The sequence below is a fragment of the Mastigoproctus giganteus genome, chromosome 5 (genome assembly GCF_048544385.1).
Source record: "Mastigoproctus giganteus isolate SK-2022 chromosome 5, ASM4854438v1, whole genome shotgun sequence".
NCBI lineage: Eukaryota > Metazoa > Arthropoda > Arachnida > Uropygi > Thelyphonidae > Mastigoproctus > Mastigoproctus giganteus.
Genome location: NC_143579.1, coordinates 227,056,357 through 227,081,534, shown reverse-complemented (window position 1 = coordinate 227,081,534; position 25,178 = coordinate 227,056,357). Strand labels below are relative to the sequence as shown.

Sequence of the window (25,178 nt, the reverse complement as noted above, 5' to 3'; positions counted from 1 at the left end):
TGAGCAGAAGCCTGAAAAACAAGATGCATGGTATTTCAGAGACTGCTGGGAGCCATTGCGGTACAAGTAAACACATGGGTTGTGTTAGGGTAGCTAAGAATAGAAACAGGTGCAGGTATACTTGTGTGTACACCAATGCTAGGAGTTTAGTAAATAAATTTGATGAATTTGAGGTATTGCTCAAAACATCAAAGGCAGATATTGTTGGGATATCAGAGACGTGGTGTCACACAGATATAAGGGATGCAAAACTGCAATTTGGGGAGTACAATGTCTACAGAAAGGATAGACAGGATAGGAAGGGGGGAGGGGTTATGCTATTAGTTAAGAAACACATAAAAACCAAGGAAGTGAAGCCAGTCGACATCGATGGACAGGGCAGTGTCGAGTCAGTTTGGTGTGACATAAGCATTGGGAGATCAAAATTGAGAGTAGGAGTGTGCTATAGGCCTAATGACTCTGATGAGTATAATAAGGAACTGTACAGGGAAATAGAGTGGGCCAGTAAATCAGAGAGTCTTATAATGGGAAATTTTAATTTCCCAGATATTGACTGGAATTTGGGGGCTGGTTACTCACACACTAGCAGGGCTTTTGTGGATTTATTGGATGATTGTTTTCTACATCAGCCTGTTCGGGAGGCAACTAGAGGGAGTAATACTCTTGATTTGATTATCAGCAGTGATTCTTCATGCATTAAGAATCTGCAGATAAATGAACCACTAGGTGGCAGTGATCACAGTGTGCTGAAGTGGGATTTACTGAAAGAGGTAACTACCATTAGGGGTAAAGGGAAGGGTTATTGCTTCCGTAAAGGCGACTACGATGGACTGAGACAGTATTTAAATTCTATACAGTGGGACCAACTGATGATGTTACCAACAGCAAATTCAAAATGGGAAGCATTCAAAGAACTTATCTTGGAAGCTACTAGGCTTTACATACCAACTAAGAAATATTGTTCAAGGTTTAGGCCAAAATGGATGTCAGATGAACTAATGAGGCATATGGCAGAGAAGAAAAATGCATGGGATACTTACAAATTAACACATGACACAGAAGCCTATGATAGATACAAGTTGATATGCAACCAAGTTACAAAGGAGGTTAGGCAGGCGAAGGCAGATTACGAGAAATCCTTGGCAAGGGATGCAAAGAAAAACAGCAAAGAGTTCTTTACTTATGTAAACTCTAGAAGGAAGGGGATGAATCAGATTGGTCCACTTGATATTGATGGGTCAACTGTTGATGATCCTGCTCAGGTAGCTAACAAACTAAATGAATATTTTGCATCGACATTCACACATGAGGAGTTATTCAGCAAGGGGAATGCCAGAGGTGTATTCAACTCTAGCAGTAAGCTACAGAATCTTGAAATAACTGGGAGTAAAGTGGAGGAGAAACTGTTGAAGATAAACACAAGAAAGGCACCCGGGGTAGATGGGATCTATCCAGTTATATTAAAGGAGGCAGCAAAGGAAGTAAGCAAACCCTTAGCCATAATTATGAGAGCTTCCTTGGACTCAGGGGAGGTACTCATAGACTGGAAATGTGCAAATGTGACCCCAATTCACAAAGTAGGATCAAAGGCTGACACAAGTAATTATAGACCTGTGAGCTTAACTTCTGTTCCAGGAAAATTAATGGAGGCACTGGTTAAAGAAGCACTGCAGGATCATTTAGACAAGACTTCAGTTATAGCTCAGACACAGCATGGTTTTGTTAAGGGGAAGTCTTGCCTGACCAACTTGATTGGATACTATGATGCAGTCACAAAAGAACTGGATGCAGGGAATAACTTTGATATTATATACTTGGATCTTAGAAAGGCCTTTGATACTGTTGCACATGGAAGACTGCTACACAAATTGGAGCAGTGTGACATTGGAGGCAAATTGCTGCTATGGATAAAGGGGTGGTTGAGGGGGAGAAGACAAAGAGTGGTAATCAATGGACACTGCTCATCGTGGACTAATGTTATTAGTGGAGTCCCTCAGGGCTCAGTGTTGGGTCCATTATTGTTTTCTGTATTTATAAATGATATTGATGAGGGTATATCAAGCTTAATGTCCAAGTTTGCAGACGATACAAAGGTTGGCAGGGTTGTCAAGGACACTACTGACACTATGCTGCTGCAACAGGATCTGGAAAGGTTGAGCAGATGGGCTGAGAGGTGGCAAATGAAGTTTAACATTGACAAATGTAAAGTACTACACATGGGAAACAGCAACCCCAGAGCAACGTATCAACTCTGTGGTACTACACTGACAGTGGTAGAGAATGAAAGGGACTTGGGGGTGGTTGTGCAGGCAGATGTGAAGTTCTCTGAGCAGTGCAGACGGGCTGCAAGAGTAGCTCATGGAGTATTGTCAATGATATACAGGAATTTTTCCAGCAGGGATAAGGAGGTGATTATTCCCTTGTATAAGGCAATGGTCAGGCCACACCTAGAGTACTGTATACAGGTCTGGAGGCCTCATTTCAAGAAGGATGTAGAGCTGCTGGAACGAGTACAGAGAAGGGCAACAAGATTAGTGAATGGAACAAAGGGGAGCTCTTACGAAGAAAGGCTTAAGTTTTGCAAATTACAGTGTCTGGAGACTAGGCACCAGCGAGGTGATCTGATAGAGGTGTATAAAGCCTTGAATGGTTTAAGCATGCTCAATGCTGATGGGATTCTTCCTCTAGCTCAGAAAAATCACCTGAGAGGGCATAAATTCAAATTGAGGAAAGACAGATGTAGGATAGACGTGCGGAAATTTGCCTTTAGCCAGCGGGTGGTTGGTTGGTGGAACAGACTTCCATCCCTTGTGGTGGAGGTTGATAGCCTAAATAAGTTTAAGGCTCAGCTGGACAGGTATTTTGAACGAACAGAGGGGTGAAGTGGAAGTGGGTTTTTTTTTTTTTTTTTTTTTTTTGGCTGATGCTGCATAAGCTTTCTTTCTTGCATCAAATGCCTCTACTAATGCTAATGCTAACATTATGGATGTAATGTATCCATTGCCACTGCAATAGCACTAGTCCATAAATTCAGTATATTAATGATTAACTACCGTACTACTCATTATAATATATATATAAATGGGTTTTCAATGTAACTCTTTAAAAGAAAAGTTTAAAGAGTCACATAGAAAAGAGGTAAACAGTAGATGAAATGGTTTCAGTGAAAACAAGATTAATAAATTAGGTATGACATATATTAATTATATATATATAATATATATATATATATTTATTTATTTATTTATTTTATTTTTTATTTTTTTTTTAAGTTGGATGCCATCTCCCATACTTTGTTGACATCTCTGGCTGCAACTGATGGCTCTAAACAATGTTTAGAAAGGATGGATGATCTTGATCTCTCATGTCGCAAAATGGCAAGTACCCATCCTATATTAATGATGAGGTAAGAAACATTTATCATAAAAAAATTAAGTATGATAATATATTATTAGAGTTAAAGTTTCAAAACTTTTGAAGTGGATATCAGAGGTTGCATAGTCAAATTATCTGTCAGGGCATGCAGGAATGTCACTTTTGTAGAGGCTGTGAGAAGTAAACATTGTGCACTTTTCTTTAAATTGAGTTTGTTTTCTTACTGCTTGGCAGTTTGAAAATAACTTAAACCAGTAAGGAAGCACCAAATATCAGAAGTTTATGAGAAAGTCTCTCAGATTAGAAAAAAAATTTATACTTGTTTGTTGTATGCATTACAACATCCTGACACATGCAGTATAACAACTGATGTAACAAAAATAACACAAATTGACTGGGGGAACATAACTTATTATTGACTATGTGTGCCCATAAATGTTCCTTTTGGTGATTATTTAAGACATTCCAGAATGTTTGCATTTACTTCCTATATCTGTATTATTCTTTTGTATGTAATGGAATGTCCCAGAATAAATCAGAGAACTACAACTGGCTATGCCAGATTTTAACAAAATGCAACTAATAGTTCAGTTTCAATTAATACAGATGTGTAATTTCCTGCACATATATACACATAGAAGAAAGGCTTAAGTTTTGCAAATTACAGTGTCTGGAGACTAGGCACCAGCGAGGTGATCTGATAGAGGTGTATAAAGCCTTGAATGGTTTGAGCATGCTCAATGCTGATGGGATTCTTCCTCTAGCTCAGAATAATCACCTGAGAGGGCATAAATTCAAATTGAGGAAAGACAGATGTAGGATAGACGTGCGGAAAATTGCCTTTAGCCAGCGGGTGGTTGGTTGGTGGAACAGACTTCCATCCCTTGTAGTGGAGGTTGATAGCCTAAATAAGTTTAAGGCTGAGCTGGACAGGTATTTTGAACGAACAGAGGGGTGAAGTGGAAGTGGGGTTTTTTTTTTTTTTTTTTTTTGGCTGATGCTGCATAGCTTGCTTTCTTGCATCAAATGCCTCTACTAATGCTAATGCTATATGTGTACCTATGTACAAAAAAGTAAGTTTTGTGTTCTTATAAAAATTAATATTTTGACTAAAGCAATGCTATTTTATTGTTCAACAGACAACTTCCAATGTTAGCAGCTCTTCTTCGGGGTCGAGTGCATCTTGAATTCCCAGTATTTAAAGGGAGGAACCACATGACTCTATTTGTTCGTGTGATGGGACTTTTGGAGCTTCTTCCACCCTATCTCTTTAAAAGTGAATATAAAAGTGCTCTAGAAGACACATTGTCCTCTTATATTGAACTTTTCCAAGTAAGTGTTTATGTGGGTTTGGCCCCAGTTGAATTAGTATTGTTTATTTTCTTTTTCTAGATTTAGATTATGTGAAAAAAACTACTGTGGTAGTGCAGATGTTGATGAATACCAACTAAGTCTTGTTATGTATGTTTGCTTATAGGAGGTTTCTATAAAAAAAACAAAACTGCTGATATTCTGAATATAAATATCTATCCCGACCTGTGATATATTTTATCTAAAAATAAATGCAGCTCTCCTGCTCAGTTTCATGAACGTATGCAACACGTCATGAGCTTTTGCTGCTAGATGTGTAGTTCGTTAGTTTCAAGATGGTGGCAATTCAACAAAAATATGGGATTTTGTTGTATGCTAATTTGAGTCCATGATCCAAATTTGGTGCACAATGCGCAGATTGATCCATGAATATACACATCATAACAGGAATTTAGGCATACATATCAGGTTAATACAGTATATCTAGTAGTAGTATAAGCAACTTAAAGGGACTGGAAGCATTGAGAAACATAAATCTATAGGATGGCTGGGAACCTCTGAGGAAACTTCTGACTATATTCTTGAGATGTTAATGCAGTCTTAAGAAGTCAACTACCCATGCCAATTTAGAGTTGGGTATTTCTTTGTATATTATTCATGAGGTGTTTTTGAAAAGAATATAATACAAGTCCTGTGAGCTGCTGGTGGTATAAAATATCATTGCAGCTGATAGACAATCTCACTTTCAGTTTGCTATATTGATGTATGTGAAAGCAGAAAGTAGATGTATATGATGACTATCTTTGTAAAATCATTCTGATGAAGCAATACTGAACATTTGTACAGAACTCAGTGAAATGCTTTGACTGCAAGATAAGCATCACATGTATAAATAGAGGTTATTTTAAAATTACCTCTATTTATAGCACTGAATAAAAAAGAAAGAAAGAAAGTGAACTTTTTAAGTTATATTTCCTCTGTATAGCAAGCTGAAAATAAAAAATAAATAAATTTCTGGGGCAGATGTTGTGAAAATGTAATGGGAAAAAAATCTCAGAATTAGAATATGGTTCATCTGTCATCCGTGTATGCACAATGGCAGTTACTCAGCACATGATATGTGTTTTCTTATATTACCTGTGTACCTCAAAATAACTGCTGACATTATTTACATATACAGAATTGCTTATGGATAAGTGTTTCAAATAATTTGACAATACTCTGTCTATTTGTCTATGTAATTTCTTTTTTTTCCCCTTTGCAGACTTATGGTGCACCAAGCAGAGATGCTGTTTCTTTGTTAAATCGGTTCTTATTATTGTTACATCAGTACTTAGTTGCTAAAGCGCAAAATGCAAGAGCATTTATTCAGCAGCACAGTGAAATGTTTCAGTAAGTTTTTTTTTATTAAGTAATTTAATTTCTCTAAAATGTGTTCTTCTCATGATAGTGATATTACTAATATAGGCCTACCCCAATATACATTGTTCTGATTTATGCCGATTCATAGTTACATTGTTACTTCATTAGTTCCCATGTTTTGATTTTTATAGCTTTACATTGAAGTTACATTGTGTGTCTTGACTTTTCTGTTACCAACTTTACTGAGCCGAGTTGGTTGTGCCAGTTCCATAGATATTAAAATTTTGAAATTTAAAATGAATAAAACATAGAGAAATCATTCCAGTGATAAACCCATATGGTCCTTATGAATCCAGACTTTATTGATAATGATAAGGTTTGAATTTGATTCCCATCAGGATGGGAGGAACTTTTAGACACATTTTTCACTGTGAGCAAATTTGTCTCTCTTGAGTTGCATTGGTTATTCATCCTGTATACAGGTAAACAAACCATAGAATATACAGAGTTATAAACACAATGTACTGATAAGACAGTATTGTGTTACAAGACAGTTAATACCTCATTCCATTAACTGTCTTATTGCTTATTCTAAACATCTCAAGCCATTGTTCTCCATGAGAGTACAGTGGGTTTGTCACTCATTTGTAGAGGCCTGGTTTTGAATCCTGTTGCAAACTCTGGAGGTTTTTGTCCATGAGTTATTCCACATTTTTCAACCTGCATGATGAAATTTAGTTCATGAACACACACTTGCACAGATATAATACATTATAATGATAACATATAAACTGGTGCACTGTAACTAAAGTAATTAGTGTGCCAAAGAAATCCTCCACCCTCAGAACAACCAGCTTCAGTGTAAAGCTATAAAAATCAAACCCATTCCGTAATAGTTTCTTCAAATAATCTGTTAGAGATTAATTGGTCTTTGGATACTGAATTGAATTGCATCATTTGGCAAACAAGATGATGGATTTAGGTTATGTATTCAAGTTTTTTTTTTTTTTTTTAGTAAGTTCTAAATTCAGTAATTGCCTTAGTTTTGAGTAAATATAGAATATATCTTGGCGCCATGGAGAATATATCCTGAATTCTTCATTAATGTTAAAACAGTTAATTCTGCTGTCCATGAAATGCATAAAAGGTCAAAGCAGGCTTCAATTTACTAATTCTGAGAACATTCCCGAAAGAACATTATCTTTTTTTCTTGACATACTTATTCCACCAGAAATAAAGAAAATTGATTGGAATTGTCTCTAAAACAGTCACTTCCATTAAAGTGACAAAATGGAAATTAAAGTTTCCATTTATTTTGTTTTTAATAGAATTATAATTCAGATTCTAAATATACTGCTAAAATCTGTAATGATAATGTTTGGATTGATTGTCCAAATAATCAGTTGAATGAATGAATTGAATAATTCTTCTGTAATTATATTAGGGAACTGTCAGCTGCTATGCCTGACTTATCAAGTTTGAGAGTACTGTTAGCAGGAACCTCGCTGCCACACTGGGGTGCACCTGGAATGGTATTGCCTCTTGAAGAGAAAGATACTGAAAAGGAAACATGTTCAACTAGTATTGTATCAGCTTCAATAGCTCCCACTTGGACTCCATCTCAGTTAGCTCCTCTAATGCAAAGAATGGCAGGAAATTATGAAGGTATAGAAATAACAGACCAATATATAACAAGAGTAATATTCATAGCTTGTTTCATAAGTAATATAGTAAAAGTTTAGTATCTGTTTTATTTTTGTTTGTGAAAATTAAACTCTCTCCCCCTACCATTCCCTGCCTGTTCCAGTGCATGAGAGAGAAATTTAATCCATTAAATTTAGTTGCAGTTAAAGGCACAGTATATATTGAGTCTTTATGTATGTGTGTATATATTTTTACAGTTTTTTTTCCTCCCCTTTCTTAAGATATCTGCTCTGCTTTGCAAGATTTAGAAAATGTTGCACACAAGAAACCGACAATCTTGGAATACTTTATTGTGAGTATGAAATTATTAATCCATTAATCCAGATTGTTCATGCTTTGCACAGTTGGAATGAAAAATCTGTCAATAAGTGACAGTTCCTTTTACCTGCAGTTAGCTGCAGGTAAAAGGAACTATAAGTGAAAGTTTTGGCACTGACTGCTATATCATCAAAAAAATGTTATACATAATTTCATATGTCTATAAATGGAGCACAAAGGAAAAATTTGTATTTATGTAGTCTCCAAAACTTTAAAAACAAGTTATTAGCCATGGTTTGCATAAACATTACAGAGTAATTCCTATCAGAAAAGTCTGTTAAAATTAGTGAAAGCTTTGAGGAAAGTATTAGTTGTTATTGCCATATGCAATCCTATTCCTTTTATGATATAATCTAAATTAAAGTACGATTACACTAGCTAGCCTAGATGTTTCTTCACATCTCTGCCTTCTGGTACCAATCTGCTGTTTAGCTGTATTTTTTAAGAAATTAATAACCTTCCCCTAAATCCTGTTACATTCTCTATGATGGTATAATGGCATTGCCAACCATTACCCATTTGGAAATGTCTTGGTTCAGTTCTTTAATTTACTAGAGGAACTTTTAGTGGCCTTTTCACATGGAGATGAACTAACTATTCTCAGGCAGAGTTGAAAGGTTCCCCAGAGATTTTCATTCCCACAAACAGACGTTTCTTGAAGATGTTCATGGATATATTTCACTTAATTATATTATAGTGGTTCTGGGAATGCACTAGAATCAATTATCTCTTAATAAACATGGGGCAATGCTTCAAGGTGGTTAACCTTTGTAATTGGAGATGACACTTGGGGAGGAGATTCCTGCTATTCTGAAGTTATGCTACTAATCACTAGTTTTAGTAGCCTCACCTAACCTTTTTTGATCAAAGATTTATTTTCTAATATCTGTGTCTGCAGAAGTCTTCCTTAATCTACAAATGAAATCTACAATGACTATCACTCTGTGAATAATAGTGTGATATAGTTATTTCATAAATGAAATATATATAGATTATAAATGTTTCTTTTATTTGTGTAATTAAATATTCATAGAATAAAATATGAAGGAAAAAAATCATTAATGAAACCCAGAATCAAACTGTGTCAATCCTTACATTACACTCTTCCATCAGTATTATATCAGAATCAGTTTGATTGTGCATTTTAATTTCTCTAGCACACCTAGTACTTAATTGTGAAATTATGTTTGGCCTGTTTAGGACATAACTTTCAAAAAGGTTTTCCACAGGACAGGTATAGCTCGGGAGCTTTTGAATGAGCTTGCCTTCATTGAAATTGAATCAGAGATGTTTACAGGAAAACCTGACAGAAATATCAATTAGTAAAGATTAATGTACAAAAGAAAGTCCTTCAAAATCAATAGTATGTGTGTGGACTTTTCTCAGAAATTGTTCCAGTGGGAACAATTTCTGAGAAAAGTCCACTGAAATCAGTGAAAAAATGTGTAAAAATAAAGTGTTATAAAATATATTGCTTTTATGCTAAACCTGATCAATTACTTTTGAAAATTTGTCTGGTCTTCCATATCAATCTCAGTAACCTATGGAAGAATCACAACTGTGAAGACATGCTATAATTTAATGCAGCATTTCCAGAATCAGGCTAGTGAGCCCTACTCTCTAATTACAGCAAAATACACATTGTTAGTTGTTGTTAGTTGTATTCAGAGCTCTCCTCTCTTTTATTGTCAGTGGAGCATAACCTTTACAAACTCCTTGTTATTCATACCTATTGGTAATGTGGAGAATCATTTTATCTCTCCATTTTTTTTTTTTTATTTTAACTAGTTCACTCTGACATTTCTCAAAAACTATTCCATTCACTAGAATAACTCACAGTGCATTGTTTGCACCTCTGTGGCCAGGTGGGCAGGAGCAGCAGTGCGTAGCACGCGCTTCTTGATTAGACCGGAGTTCGAGCCTGTGACCACCAAATACGGAGGATGCAGAAAGGTCAGGGAATGACCACCGCATATCCCCGGAGCAATATGGCCTTAGTTGCTAATGCTCCTAAAAACCAAATAACAACAACAGTGCATTGCAGGTTAATTTCTTGCTAGTCTCACCTTTAAAAATTTGAGAGGTAATATTGAATATGTGTGAAAGTTGCTACAAAGTTTTCCTACTAGTATGTGATTCCACATGACTGCAAGTGGGTTAAATGAGTTGCTCCAGTACTGAAGGAAATTTTTGATGATTTTGGTATTCTGTGATAGAACGTTTTTCTTAACATTTCAGATTTATTATATAATATGTTTGTGCACAGGAATTCCCAATTTGCACTGTCTCTGAGTCCTAAGTTCTGTGCATTTATAGATAGACATCTGTATGAGGCATAAATAAAAAAATAAAATTAAAAAAAAAAGGTTGGTTTAGAAATAAATTAAAAGCTGTTGTGTATTAAGTTGTTACCAAGTTTGATTTCAGATATTTCTAGCCTTTGGAAACCATCATAAGCAGCAGTTAGAAATAAAAGTACTACTAATTTTGTTAAGGAAATGTGAATTTTTAAAAATTAAATATCCTCTGATTAAAAATGAAATAAAGAAAAAAACACCTTAAAAGTTACTAGACTTCATTTTTATAATTTTATTTTGTAATATAAAAAGAATCAATTTTTAAATTATAAATACTCCATTTCAGGATGATTTGAAGAGGCTAATTCAAGATAATAATACCACATGTCGTTCTGTTGCATTCACTTTGGTTCTAAAACATCTAAAAAATAACCCAAGGTATTATTTGAATACATTTATGATTTATTTTTTAATAAAAAATGTAATAACAATTATGAAAAATACCTAACTTATAGTAAAACTATTAGTTACCATTCTGGTGTATAACTATGGTATAAAATCATTTTATCTCTGAAATTTTATCACTATGCATGAAACATCCAAAAATAAATTGAGAAATTCATACAAAACAATATGGAAATTACTCCTAAATGTATATTTTTCTTTAGTATATACCAGAACACTATAAAAATATATTGTGATTTGAGAATAGCAGGATTTGAATATGGAACATTTGCAGTAATGCTCTTTGAGTTGCTGTCATCCACGATAACACTTAAAAATATTTGTTACATCTACAATAGTTCTGCTTACCATTCGTAATAGTGCTCAAACTTTATGAAGTTGTTAAGTAACCTCCATTTTTTTGTGTTCTCTTTCCTGTATGGTATATATTTTATATTTCATTTAACTGTTTTTATGCAATAAAATAATAAAAGTACATGAAACGTTTAAGCTTCAGAGTTGCTTTATTTTTTAAATTAATTATACAAAGTTAGAACTTTGAAATTATACTAATTTTGTCCTCCATGTGTTTTTGAAACTGTGAAGATTTTAAACTGCTAAGTTAATGCCATGGTGTATTGCTCACTTCAGAACAAGCTTTGCCTTTACAATGTGTTGCCCTGGTACTGCAATACTTTCAGGCAAGTGATATCACAAAAACGTTAATTGATCATTTGTGTAAAAGATGAGAGACTGTATGACAGCCTGATTATTCTTCATTTGATATGAGGTAATTTATTTTAAATAAATGGCAGATTAATCTTTTGGCAGTGCCATTTGTTTGAAAGTAAGGCAATACCAGGACAGCTTATGAGGGCAAAGTTTGTTCTGTTGTGAACTATAAGACATTATGTTAATTAGCAAATTTAAATCCTGCTGCTGCAAAAATACATAAGAGGACAAGACAGTCCTCCCAACTTTATAAACTGGATAAAATTTCTTGCATTAATTGTTTACAAGCATTGCAACATAATGTGAAAGTTACAAAAATTGTTTGGTGTTCAGGGAATTCTAAGAACTGGGGCAAAAATACATAAGAGGACAAGACAGTCCTCCCAACTTTATAAACTGGATAAAATTTCTTGCATTAATTGTTTACAAGCATTGCAACATAATGTGAAAGTTACAAAAATTGGTTGGTGTTCAGACTAATTCTAAGAACTGGGGGATCGATAAACTCTTTGTAGTTCATTGTTAATTATCAGTGAGTCACAAGAGATTCTCCTCATCTTCTTGACAAACTTCCACCACCATAAATTTAATTATACACTGTACTTTGCTCCAACCACTTTAAAGTGAACAATGTATGCTCACTGGAGCATTGTAAGAATTTTTATGGCTCTGAGTGAATTCTCTATCTGGTGAGAAGCATTCAAAGAGATGGTGGCAGGGAGGTGAATACATAATCTGGCACTGCCATAGTCTCATAGATGCATATTCCTACAGCATTGTTTACAAATCAGCATCCTTTTTATTCTCATCTGTCTTATGCTTCAAAATTCAGGAACCGATTAACAGTCCAAGATGGATAACCCTTTGTATTTGATGTCATGGGCTTTAATAATTGTGGTAGCCCATTCAGTTTGATCATGATTAGAATCTTGATGTGGCCAAGGTAAGTTTCTGCAGTGTTTCCTCAAAGCCCTGAATGATTTAGTGACCTGTTAAGATTGTGCTCCATTGAATTCCCATGGCAAGACAGAATTGTTTGGGATATCACACTGGTCGTCAGTGTTCATGACTTCAAAGATAATAATCAGTGGGACTGGTCTAAATCATGGGGAAAAAATCAGGCCATTAGACTATACAAATAAATAACATTTCCCACAAGAGAAGTATGATAAAATATATTTACAATGTGTGTATTTGTTTAAATGGCTATTGCCATCCTAATGGGTGTTCAGGCATCCCATCAGTACCACTTTTTTAAACTGCTTTCAAATTAAAATTAAGTTGGTATCCCTGGTCTTTCTAGTCGAATCATTGCTGGGATTGTAAAGTGCTTTTGAGATGGGATATCAGGCCTTCCACTAATAAGATAGTGATGTGTCCCTCAAAATGTCCTCCTCGATGGAACACAGCATTGCAAATTAAGCGACATGTGTCTATTATGGGAAGTGCTTTTTTTGTAGCATAATACTGAGACAACTCATTATGTTATAGCTTCACAAAATAGTATACAATGTGTGAAGTAGCTATGTTTTTTCTATAGCAAACCTCAATTTGTTAACATCCTGTTTTATAACAAATAGACTCAAGTCCTATGATTTATCTGAGGCCACACAGCCAGCTCTCTCAAGAAAAGCACCAAACAAATTTAGGTGAGAAAGTCCTCACCTAAATTTGTTTGGTGCTTGTCTCTCTGTTCTTACCATCCCATGAAGATGGTTTTCCTCCCAATTTTTTTTTGAATAATCTTTAATGAAATTGCGATTATATATATATATATTTTTTTTTTTTTTAACTTGCCCAAATAAATATAAAAATTTCCATATATTTATTCTCAATAGCTGGGAAACAACTAATGATTTATTATCAATAATTGACTTGGTCTTCACTAGTACAGTAAGCACTACATTTCATTCTTAGTTAAATGTATATGTATTTGCAATGACAGATGTATGTGAATAATATCACAACTTTGTGAAAATAATAAGATTAGTTATATTAAAATATACATCATTGAATAAATAATGATTTTTATTTAAGGTTGAAATACAGAAATACAAACCAAATAATATTACAGATACACTTCGGAAAACAAATGGTATGCTAAATAAAATTTAATGAAAAATTTAAACATTGTGTTACTCAGCCACTATCCATTTAGAAACTACCCACTTGCACGACACCAGGTGGAAGCATGTTCCAACTGGTGTGGAACTGTATAATTTAAATAAATTTAAAGAAGGTTTGGACAAATTATTAGAAGGGATGGGCAAACAAAATGACTAAATATTTCTTTTTCTTTTTTTTTTTTTTTTATTTTATTTTAAGGCTAATCCCATATCTGATTGGCTTACACCAAATTAGGGTTTAAGTTACTCATTACAAAGTCAAAAAATATTTTTTTGGAGAAATTTTTAGTACTTATGAATAACAGTTGTTCAGAACCATACTTGCCACCTTAAATTATGGATTTGGACAAATGAGGGATTTGTTAGACTCTGACAATTTCCTTGGATTGGAGTAGTGCCAATATATCATCACTCCATATAGATGGTTCAAAAAATGAAATGGGCAACTAGAGACTGGTTAGTCTGATAGGGAAAATTGTGGAGGCAATGAAAATGAATGAAATACACTGTTGTCTGGATAGAAATAGTTTTCTAAAGGTATACAGTACAGTTTTGTAAATCGAAAAGCATGCTTAACTGATCTGATACTATTATGAAGTGTGGAGGAAATAACTGTAATATTGTTCAATTGACTTAGTCTCGTGTTGGGATCCTGGGTAAGATCCTTACAGGATGGCCACATGAGCAAAAAGGTTGTCATTAATGCTTACTTTTCATAGTGGGTTAGAAGTGGGATCCAGAGATCATTGCTTAGATCTGTCCTGTTTCAGATTTTCTTAAGTGGCTCTGATGAAGGGATGTGGGATGACCAGTGCTAAGTAGCACTACTTCTGAATGACTTTGATAAGTGGCAACCGTGTTTTAATGTTTCAAAATTCAAAGTTTTACATTCAGGGAATAGCAGTACCAAAATAACTTAACACTTAAAGTAACTGAATTAAAAACAGTGTTGGAAGAAAGGGATTTCGGGGTTAATACAAACAGGCACTAAATTTTCTTTTCAGTTCAGGCAGGTAAATAGGAGGGCCCATAGTGTCAATGATTTATTGTACAAAGGCAAGGTGATTATAATTATACTGTGTAAAGCAATTTTAAGACTGCACTTGGAATACTTTTGTCTAGGTATGGAAGCCACACCTGAAAAGGGCATTGAGCGTCTTGAAAGCATAAAAAAAGATGGGCAGTAGGCTTGGTGAAGTTGCTAAAGATGCCTGTGTGAGGAGAAACTTTGAATACGTGGACTACAGAACTTGTTAACTAGGTTCTTTAGCAGGGAACCAGATTGAGGTTTATAAGGCTGTGAGGAGTGAGATGGAAGAATGAAAGTAAAATTTTCATGGTCTTAAGTAATGCTAAAACAAGGAGGCATAAATTCAAACTGTATGTGGGAGTGGAACTGTAGACTGAATTATAGAAAGTTTTAATTTTTCCAGTGTTAATCATTTGAATAAGTTGCCTCCATAAGTATTTGAGGCTGGCAGCTTGTGAATAACACTGTCAATTGCAAGATTTGCACTTCCTTTTTAGTGAATTATTGTCTTTATAAATCAATTATAAATTAAAGGTATTGATTCTTGTGGAAAATAATAGAAACAGTAATTATTTTCCATCATAAAGATAATAACTTTATGATGGAAAATAAAATAAGTATTGATATTAGTGGGCCCAAGCACATGCTCATAACTGTAGAATTTGTGTATTCATGGTCCACACAATGTGCAGACGCACATTGTGTGGACTGAAAAACCTGGTATAACTTGTGGAAGGCATACTACTTCCACCTCAGATCAACTAACTACAGCCATGATTGAAGAGGACTTTAGAAATTTTTCCTGGTCATTGATGGGAATTGAAACCAGACACCTCTACTAGTGGCATGTGGTAATGTATCGTATTGACCAAGCTGCCATGGAGAACTTGATAGAAACGTAATTATAGACTGAATTCTGGGAAGTTTTCCTTTGACTGGTGAGTTGTTAATCTTTGGAATAAGTTGCCTCTATGAGTAATTGAGGCTGACAGCATGTGGATATTCAAATAATTGCTAGATTGTTGCTTATGGGAAAAGAAGAAAGACATAAGTTGGTGTGGGCATGTGTGTGTGTGTGTGTGTGTGTTTTTTTTTTTTTTTTTTTTCTAATGCAGTAAAAGCCTCTGGCCTCCTTACATCATGTGGTCAATGTTAATAATAAATGTACAGCTATATTTCTCTTTATTTTTAAACTATGCTGACAGTTGCAGGCTTTGCACCTCACTTCTCTATTGAGCATATTCTTTTCTCTTTTTGGCATATTTTTATTATCAAATCAGTTGTAAATTGAAGATATTGGTTCTGTCGGATGGAAACATTACTAAACTGCTAACTTTATGATAGATACAGATAAACAGTAATACGAACAGAGCAAAAAAAAAAAAAAAAAAGATAGAAATTAGGTGAATGTATTTGTTTGTTATATGAACATTAAGCACCACCAATAAGAATGTATTACTTGAAGAGGACTTTAGAGTATCATTGAGAGTTGCCATATTGGATAAATAGCCCTTTGGTTCTGTGATTAGCAAAAATAGAGTCTGATAATAAGCCTTTACCAGGAGGCATTCAGTTTCATCATAGATGGTGGTAATAGCATTAAAACCTGGAATATTTTCACTGCTGTCTATCAATCTTTAGATAGATAACAGGGACTAAAAATGAGAGGTCATTTAGATCATCTCCCCATTTCCCCCCCCTCCTCTCTTAGTACATTTGAAAAACTTGCATTTAAATGTAGGTAACAGTGGTATTGTTTTTGAGCACTAAATCATATTCTGCTATTATTTCTTGTAGTTTCTATCTGTTTTATTTTTTATAGTTATCAAATAGCAGCTTGCTTAATAATATTATTAAATCATTCTTTTGATGTAATATAATAATGCTTTGTAATACTACATTTTATCTTGCAGAAATTCCAAACATTTCATCTCAGCATATTTACAGTGCTTAGAAAGTGATCACCTTGATGTTGTTTTAACAGCATTGGAACATTTACCAGAATTTGTTTTACTTGCTCAAGGTAAAAAAAATCAAACCTTTAATGAGAATTGTTTAATTTCTTATATCTGTAATATGTGTATCTTTAATATCATTGTATCTGTGTATGAAGGTTTAGATTGTATGATAATATAATACACAGTTGTTATCACTCCGCACACATGTCACTGACATTATTATTATTTATATGATTTTCATTGGTGATCTTAGTTAGTTCTTTGTAAAATAATCAGCCAGTTCACAAATATAGATGACTCACCAAATTTGGTGTATAATTAGATGGGAGATTGCAGCAGTTTCATTTAGAAAATTACTCTGGTTTCATCATCCTTCACTTTCATCATCCTTTACTTTTTATCACATTCTTACTTGTTAAACTTCTTGTTCACTATTGAAGACCATTGAAGCTACATTTTTCAGTATCACACATTCATTACTGGCCTGAGTGAGGTTTTTCATTATCTTGGGTGATTTTATATAACTTTTTTTTTTTTTTTTTCTAAATTCCAGATAGAATTCAAAGTTCAAGGGACCAAAATGTCCCTTGAACATTTTGGTCCCTTGAATTAATTAATCAAGTGAAATTTTTAGTCAGATACTATTAACATTGTGCACTGTGCAGAATTTTCATAACTCCCATTTAAAATATTAATGATCTTTTAGTGTTGTTGTAGTAGACATTTATGAATAGGTAGTTAACATGTAAGTTTAGTCAATATGAGAAAGATAATTATGGTGCTGTGGAGAAATTCAATAAATTTCTCATTCATGTTAACATTGTTGCTAAGTGGTTTTTACCATCATCTCTAATCAGTGGGCCAGTAATGAATGTGTGATACTGAAAGTTTTGACATAGACAAACAATATATTAATATATTAAAATAAACATTAAGTTGTTTATTATGCATAATTGAATGTAACTACAAGAGAGAGAGAGAGAGAGAGAGAGAGAGAGTATGTCTTAAGATATTATTTGCTGCTTATTACTTGTAATCCATGCAAAAAAGGAGACATTTTGTCTCATCTCATTTCATCAATTGGCATGAAACACTTCCATCTGCTACTTGGAGAGGATATGATCACATGGGCTTCAGAAATTCCTTCAGTTGGTCATGCGACCAAATCCTCTCCAAGTAGCAGATGTAAATGTTTGCCAATTGAGCTGCCACAGAGGACAGAAACTTTCCAGTAGAGCTTTCAGATCTTCATGTATAGTATTCTAGATGGTGTCGTAAGAGCAGCTAGACTATTTTTGATAGTCATTCAGAGTCATATGATGATTTCCATAAATGGCTACATCAGCTTGCAGGACGAGATTGTTGGATGTTCAAGTACAGCTACTTCCACATTCATGATCAACCATTTATGAAATATGATGAAGTATTAATGATGAAATATTGATGAAGGCATATCAGGCTTAATGTCCAAGTTTGAAAATGATACAAAGGTTGGCAGGTTGGTTAATATGATGATATGCTATTGCAACAGGATCTAGAAAAGTTAGGTAGATGAGCTGAAAGATGGCAATTGAAGTTTAACGTTGACAAAGTGCAAAGTACTACATATGGGTAGCAGTAATCTGACAGTGATGTACCAACTATGTGGTACTACACTCAGGTTAGTGGAAAATGAAAGCAACCTGGGGGTAATTATGCAGTCAGATATGAAGTTTACCACTGCATACGCTTATTACAAATCCGTTGAACCACATGACTACTCTTGTTGCCAGGCAACAAGAGTAGTCATGTGGTTCAACGGATTTGTAATACAGTGGAGTGCATAATAATAATAACATTTAGATTTTGATTAATCTATTTTTTATATTTATTTAAAATTCGTCATGATCAACCAGAATTAAAGGCTTGTGACCACCAAATACGGAGGATGCGGAAAGGTCAGGGATTGACCACTGCATATCCCCAGAGCAATATGGCCTTAGTTGCTAATGCTCCTAAAAAAAAAAAAAAAACCGAAATTAAAGCCGCAATCGACTTTTCTGCCACCCCTGATATATAGGAATTTTGCTAGCAACATTAAGCATTAGCATTAGCATTATTCTTTGCGATGTCGATTTTAGCATTAGCATTAAGAGGTATTATCCCATTGGATAAGGCCACATCCTTGTGATCACATCTTGAGAACTGCATACAGGTGTGGTGACCTCATTTTAGGACGTATATAGAGTTGCTGGAACAGGTACAGAGAAGGGCAATGAGATTGGCGAGGGAAACAAAGGGGTGCTCTTATCAAGAAAGGCTTCAGTTCTGCAGCATCTGGAGACTAGGCATTTGCAGCATGATTGAGGTGTTTAGGCTTTGAATGAATTGAGCAAGCTCAGTGCTAATGGGATTCTTCCTCTTGCTCAGACTACACATGTGAGGAGACATAAATTTAAATTGGGGAAGTATGGTTACAGAACAGATGTGCAGAAGTTGACCTTTTGCCAGTGGGTGGTTGATTGCTGGAACAGACTTCCATCTGTTGTTGTGAAAGTTGATAGCTACATTCAAGGAAGAACTAGACAAACTATTGGAGTGTATGGATGGAGTGTTTTTTTTTTTTGTTGTTTTTTTTTTTTGGCTGATGCTGTATAAGTTTGCTTTTTTTGTATCATTTGTCACTGCTAATACTAATATTTGCTAATTGCTTGTCTGTTTTGTCAGTATTGAGTCTTTAACCCACAGATAATGAATAACTATTTACACTTCTTCACAGATCTTTTCCTTCAGTGTAGTTGCCTTTTGAATGATTACTGTGCATAATACAATGAGTAGATGAACAAGTCACTATTTGTAAGCTGTTCCTCAATATCACTGTCTGATATTTTTTAAATGTCTGGGTAGAAAGCTCTGTCAGCTTTGGGCTAACACTTAGGGAGCATTTTTTGATACATGCTCATACTAAACAGATTGCATGTGTACCATTTATTTTTCTTAATATAGTACTTATCCTATAATGTTCAAAAAATTCAGTCATTTTTCTGTATCAAAATTTCTCTATAAGGAAGTTTTAGAAATTGGATGTGGGCAGACTGAATGTAGGTTGCTTTTTGGGATGAAAAAAACCAAGATACTTCGTGAACATGCCAGAGACTGACTAGCTACACTTGAATAAAAAGTCCTTTAGGAAATTTGAACTCAGACTTGTTCAAATGAATGATTAACCAAACCATTGTGGAGGTGATAAAACTAATAAATTATTCAGGAGCAATGTCTTTAGGTCAGGCATTTTATTTGTTGTGTTTTTCATATTCTGGTAATATGATCTAATAATAAAATTTCACTTAGTGAATGATTTTACTGCTGGTGTTATATCACAATTTCTTGAAATTTTAATTGTCATAATTTCCTTTCCTTCCAACTTTCATTTAAATATAACACGAAAAATCATTTTTCATTTTTTTTTTTTTATTGAGGATCAGAGGGTCTCATTGAAAAGTTATGCTTTATTACATATTTGATCAGTGGGTAAGTTCTGTAAGTAATTAGGAGAAATTATGAATTGATTTAACCATTACTATCAGGATTGTTTTCCATCATTTAAAGGTTAGAAAGTTTATTTTGATTTTGCATGAGAGTGAAACTTTGATGAGAATTATGATATAAAAGTTATACTATAAAGTGATATTTTTCTATACATTAAAGTAATTTTCCTCTTAGTGATATTTATTCAACCAATGGGAGAAGAGAGATGCAGGTAATGTGGTAATACGTAACAAATACATAACAGAAGCTTGTTTTGGGCTAACACTTAGTGTGGTTTAAGTGTGGTTATGTGCTATGCTTATCTAACATGACCATGCAGTGCCATTCTTGATTTCCATATGTAACGTATTTATGTATTCATAGCAGAGAAAGAGACACACACAGTGTGAAAGCTTCTGTAAGTATTTTATTTTACTTTATGAAAAGAAGTGAGCTCAGCGAGCAGGGGACGAAGCACCCTAGTTATATGTTAATATAATAATAATAATATATAATATTATAATAATAATATAATAAAATTATATTGTAAAGTGAAGAAAGTTTTTTTTTTTTTTGCTTTTTTCCCCTAACATTTGTCACATGTATTTGATTTAAGATTCAGCATAGAAAGCAACCATATTGTGCTTCCTCACAGGTATATTCAAGCTTATTGGAGATTTATATAGAAGTCTCCAGTCAAAATAGATTAATATTTTTTATTAAAACGATGAATTAAAACTACCTTGGTATTAGAAATGATGTGTGTGTATTACTCATGCATAAACAAACTCCTTCATACCCTTAGGCATTTAGTCAAGAAATATCTTTTAGATTAAACCAAATGCACCATCATGCATCTCTCATATTGTGGAGTTGTACACTGGTGTGCAAAACTTAAGGACCAACACTATTTTTAAAGGTTACAACCATAAAATCAAACAAAACAGCCTGTGGCGATTTGCATAACTGTGGCCATTCAGTAGAAAGGTGGTGCACATGCAGAAATTTGAATTGTGATGAGACGGCTCACATAAACAGATAAAAGCAGCAGTTCAGCAGTTATATGCAAATTACTGAATGGTGAGCACAATTGTTACAGACATTCAATTGGTTTCATACAGTGCTACAGACAACGAAATGGCCAGTAGACAACATCTGGATGACTTTTCCCTGTGTGGCTGCAGAATTCGGTATCACCCATAGCATCATCTCACATGCGTGGTTGAGAACGACAGGTACAGCTGTTCGAAGGACCAGTGGTGGTTGTCCATGAAAAACAACGCACAATGATGACCCTATATACTCCTACAGGTCAAGAGGGACTGACACCAGACAGCCGATCCATTGCAAACCAGCTGCACAGGACGCAGGATATCATGCTTTACTGTGACCAGGCGACTCCACAAAGGTGGACTGTTTTCTCGACAGCCAGTATGCTGTGTCCCTTTAACACCTGCCCATCGGAGACATGTTTACAGTGGTGCATAGAACACAAGGACTGGACAGAAGTGCAATGGGGTAAGGTACTCTTTATTGATGAGAGTCGATTCAGTCTCAGCAGTAATTCTGGACGTCAGCTAATCTGGCGAGAGGTTGGTACATGGTATCACCCTGCAAACATCACTGAAAGGGATCAATATGGCGGTCGAGGTGTTATCTTGGATGGACATAGACGACTCTAGATACTGGAAGGCGGTACTATAACCGGTGCATGCTACTCTGCTGAGGTAATCCTTCCCCATGTGCATCTGTTCCAGGTGCCATTGGCCCAGAGGTTTTGGAAAGTGAAGACATTGTTCATATGCATTGGTCTACCCGTTCCACCGATCTAAATCCCATCGAACACATATTGCTCTGGGGAGACGCCTAGTGGCACGTTCATACCCACCAGAAAATGTTCACCGGCTGAAGATGGCGCTGACAGAGGTATGGACAGGTGGTACAAAGCCTGCATCGACATTAGGGGTGGCCATATCTCCCACTGAGGACCACCTCTTCCCTTTGTTCCATCTTTGGCAGTGATGCATCTGTATCATGGCAGCCAGTGCTATGTTGCCATTTTTGAATAAAGTCCCTCTGTGCCGATTTGTTTCCGTTGTTGTGTTGATGTTGTTTCCTTCATGATTTCTGTACCTTACGAGGTTCCTTTGGTATGCTTTTCCCATATCCAGGCCACTCCTATGAGAAGCTACAGGTGAAAATCTGACTGGTCCTTAAGTTTTGCACTCTAGTGTATTTCATAACTGGGTTGTCACTATTGCATCAGTGGGTACCCACCCATCGAAAAGGGGCCAAAAAGCCTTTAAACGGTGACGTCTGGGTGGTTGTATCCGCCGAGAATAAGTAACAATAGTCTTCTCCATAGGTTAAGTGTTACTTATTCAAGGTAGTGCAATACCATTGCAACATATTGTGAAGGTATTCACAATATGAGACATAATTAAAATGATACATTAAAATTACCTTTAGTAGTAATTTTAATGCATGTTAATGTTAGTAGTAGAAATGATGTGCGTACATTACCCATGCATAAACAAACTCCTTCATACTCATAAGCATTTAGTCAAGAATTCTTTTAGAATATTTTAAAGTTGTATTAAGTTTGAAGTATTTATCCAATTACTGTATCATAATATTCACTCTTTCACAGAGCATGCTGTTCTGTTACTGCAGAAAGCATTTACAGTTGGCATAACAACAAATATCAACACATCACCTCAAATCTGTGAAACAATGGTTCTGTTGAATATGCAGTCTGGTAGCTGAAAATGTCTAGGACTAGAAAGATTGAAGATTTCTGGTTGTAAATAGCAGGTGTGCATAATGGGATGTGATGTAAATGTTAAAACAAGTGGCATGTATTATACTTCTTATTTGATCTCTTGTTATGTTTTTATTTTAATTTCATAATGATTTTTATACATTGGCTTCATTGTAGATTACCATATTTCATGTAGATTTCAAATTATTAAAATAAATAAATAAATCACCTTGAAAATTCATACACACACATTATGATATTGTTTTTAAGAATAGCTTTGTTCTGTAATAATTTCACAGGCTCAGCACAGTGTTTTAAGAGTTTTGCCAGGTCCTTGCTCACACGTGTAGGTGATAGAAAGCAACATTATATAATAATTGGTCTTAATCTTAATGTGATGAACTGGTCCATTATAAGCCTTTGAAGAGTGATTAATCAGCTTTAATAAAGTGTGCATTCAGCCTTAAACTAGGAAAGTCCTGATTAGATAGAATTTATTGTGATTCTGGAAACCTATGTGACATTACTAGCCAGTTTAACAGACCAGTAGTAATTCTTATTAATATGTTACATTGTTTTCTGTTATATGTGCAAGAATTTATTGTGATTCTGGAAACTTATGTGACATTACTAGCCAGTTTAACAGACCAGTAGTAATGCTTATTAATACGTTACATTGTTTTCTGTTAGATGTGCATGTATCGATATATGCATAATATGTAGAAAATTTTTGAAAACATTGTGCAGAGAAAAAACACAATAAAACTATTCTTAAAAGTGTATTTTAGTGTCTGTGTATTTTTTACAAAAACGAATATTGTTCTCTATGAAGTTCAACAGCCTTAATTTATTGAACACATGACTTTTTAAATGCATATAGTGTAGCCATTTATAAGTATATTTCATTCGCCATTTTATTATTGGTCAACAATGCTATATGAACTGTAATGAAAAATATCATTTTGATATCACTAATACAGAGATTTTTTTCCAAAATGGCTGTTGTGCCACACCCCAAGATGTTATGTGATATCCCAAATTTTGGTCAAATTTTGAAATCATATCAGCATTGTTTATGCTGATTTTCTTTCACTGCATATATTGATGTACCTGATTGTTGAAAATACAATTATTTAGTAATACTTTAAAAACTGACATTTATTTCTTCACAAGCTTCTGGAAAGTTAATAACTGATGTAAGGAATTTCTTTTATTTCTTCACAAGCTTCTTTTCTTTGAAAGTTAATAACTGATGTAAGGAATTTCAGATTGCATTAGTTATACTTGTACTTAGTAATGCAAATCTTCCTTTTCTCTCTTACTTTTTTTTTTACATGTTTTTAACATGAAGCAAAGAAAAATTGTGTACCTTTTATTTTTATCATCACTTAAAATAAGGAACAAAAAGATTGGGGTGTCAATTAACTACAAAATTCTTGGATGTCAGATTATTTTTGGCATGTATATAGCATAAAGGTATAGTGGTGCTAGTACAATGTATTTTTAAAATCCAGTAATGCAGCAAGGAGTATTAATGGTGTATTTCTCATTGAATTTTTTCTTGTTGGTCAGGAACAGTAAAAGCTTTTGAATATGAAATGTTCTTTTCATGACTGCTGTAGTTATTTTTTTATGAAATTTTTAAAATTTCATAAAAAAATCAACTTAGAAGATGCTTATAATGTGGCTGCATAATGAATATTTTTCAATCATTTTTCCAGAAAATGTGAACAGTACTATCCATAATTACAATAGCTGTTTTTTAAGAAATTTTTTTATACAAGTACAGTCTGTCCTCGTATAGCACGATAGTTGTGTTCCTAGAAAACCTCGTGCAATGCAAAATCGTGCAATATAAACAACAGGCCCTATGGGAAAAGTGGGGTTAGGTGCCGACCACCCAAGATTGAACACACATTTGGAACCAAAACATTACCAAACACAATAAATAATCGGGTAATTTTAATCGTTAAAAAATACTTACGTATTTTATAACGATTAAAATACGTAATAAAAAATAATATATTTTTTTATTATAATATAATAAATAATAAAAAATATTTATTTTTTTATTATTTATTATATTATAATAAAGTATTTTTAGTATTTTTTAATACTAAAAAAGTATTTTTTACGAATAAAATACGTATTTTATTTGTAAAAAATTTATTATATTAAATAAAATAGTCGTAATAAAATACTTACGTATTTTATTACATAATAAAATATTGCTAATGCTTTCGCTTCTATCGT

The 25,178-nt window shown here is 34.2% G+C and overlaps 1 protein-coding gene across 1 annotated transcript in view; it reads left to right on the top strand.

Annotated features, from left to right (window-relative positions):
• Positions 1-23,014, top strand: part of IntS1 (integrator complex subunit 1) — a 194,235-nt gene extending 171,221 nt beyond the window's left edge. Inside the window, exons 41-48 of the mRNA XM_090373768.1 lie at positions 3,273-3,406; positions 4,515-4,707; positions 5,951-6,078; positions 7,493-7,713; positions 7,974-8,044; positions 10,714-10,805; positions 16,613-16,722; positions 22,815-23,014. Coding sequence (XP_090229894.1) covers positions 3,273-3,406; positions 4,515-4,707; positions 5,951-6,078; positions 7,493-7,713; positions 7,974-8,044; positions 10,714-10,805; positions 16,613-16,722; positions 22,815-22,930 — 1,065 coding nt within the window. The 3' untranslated portion in view covers positions 22,931-23,014. The remainder of the gene's footprint in view (positions 1-3,272; positions 3,407-4,514; positions 4,708-5,950; positions 6,079-7,492; positions 7,714-7,973; positions 8,045-10,713; positions 10,806-16,612; positions 16,723-22,814) is intronic.
• Positions 23,015-25,178: the final 2,164 nt, after the last annotated feature.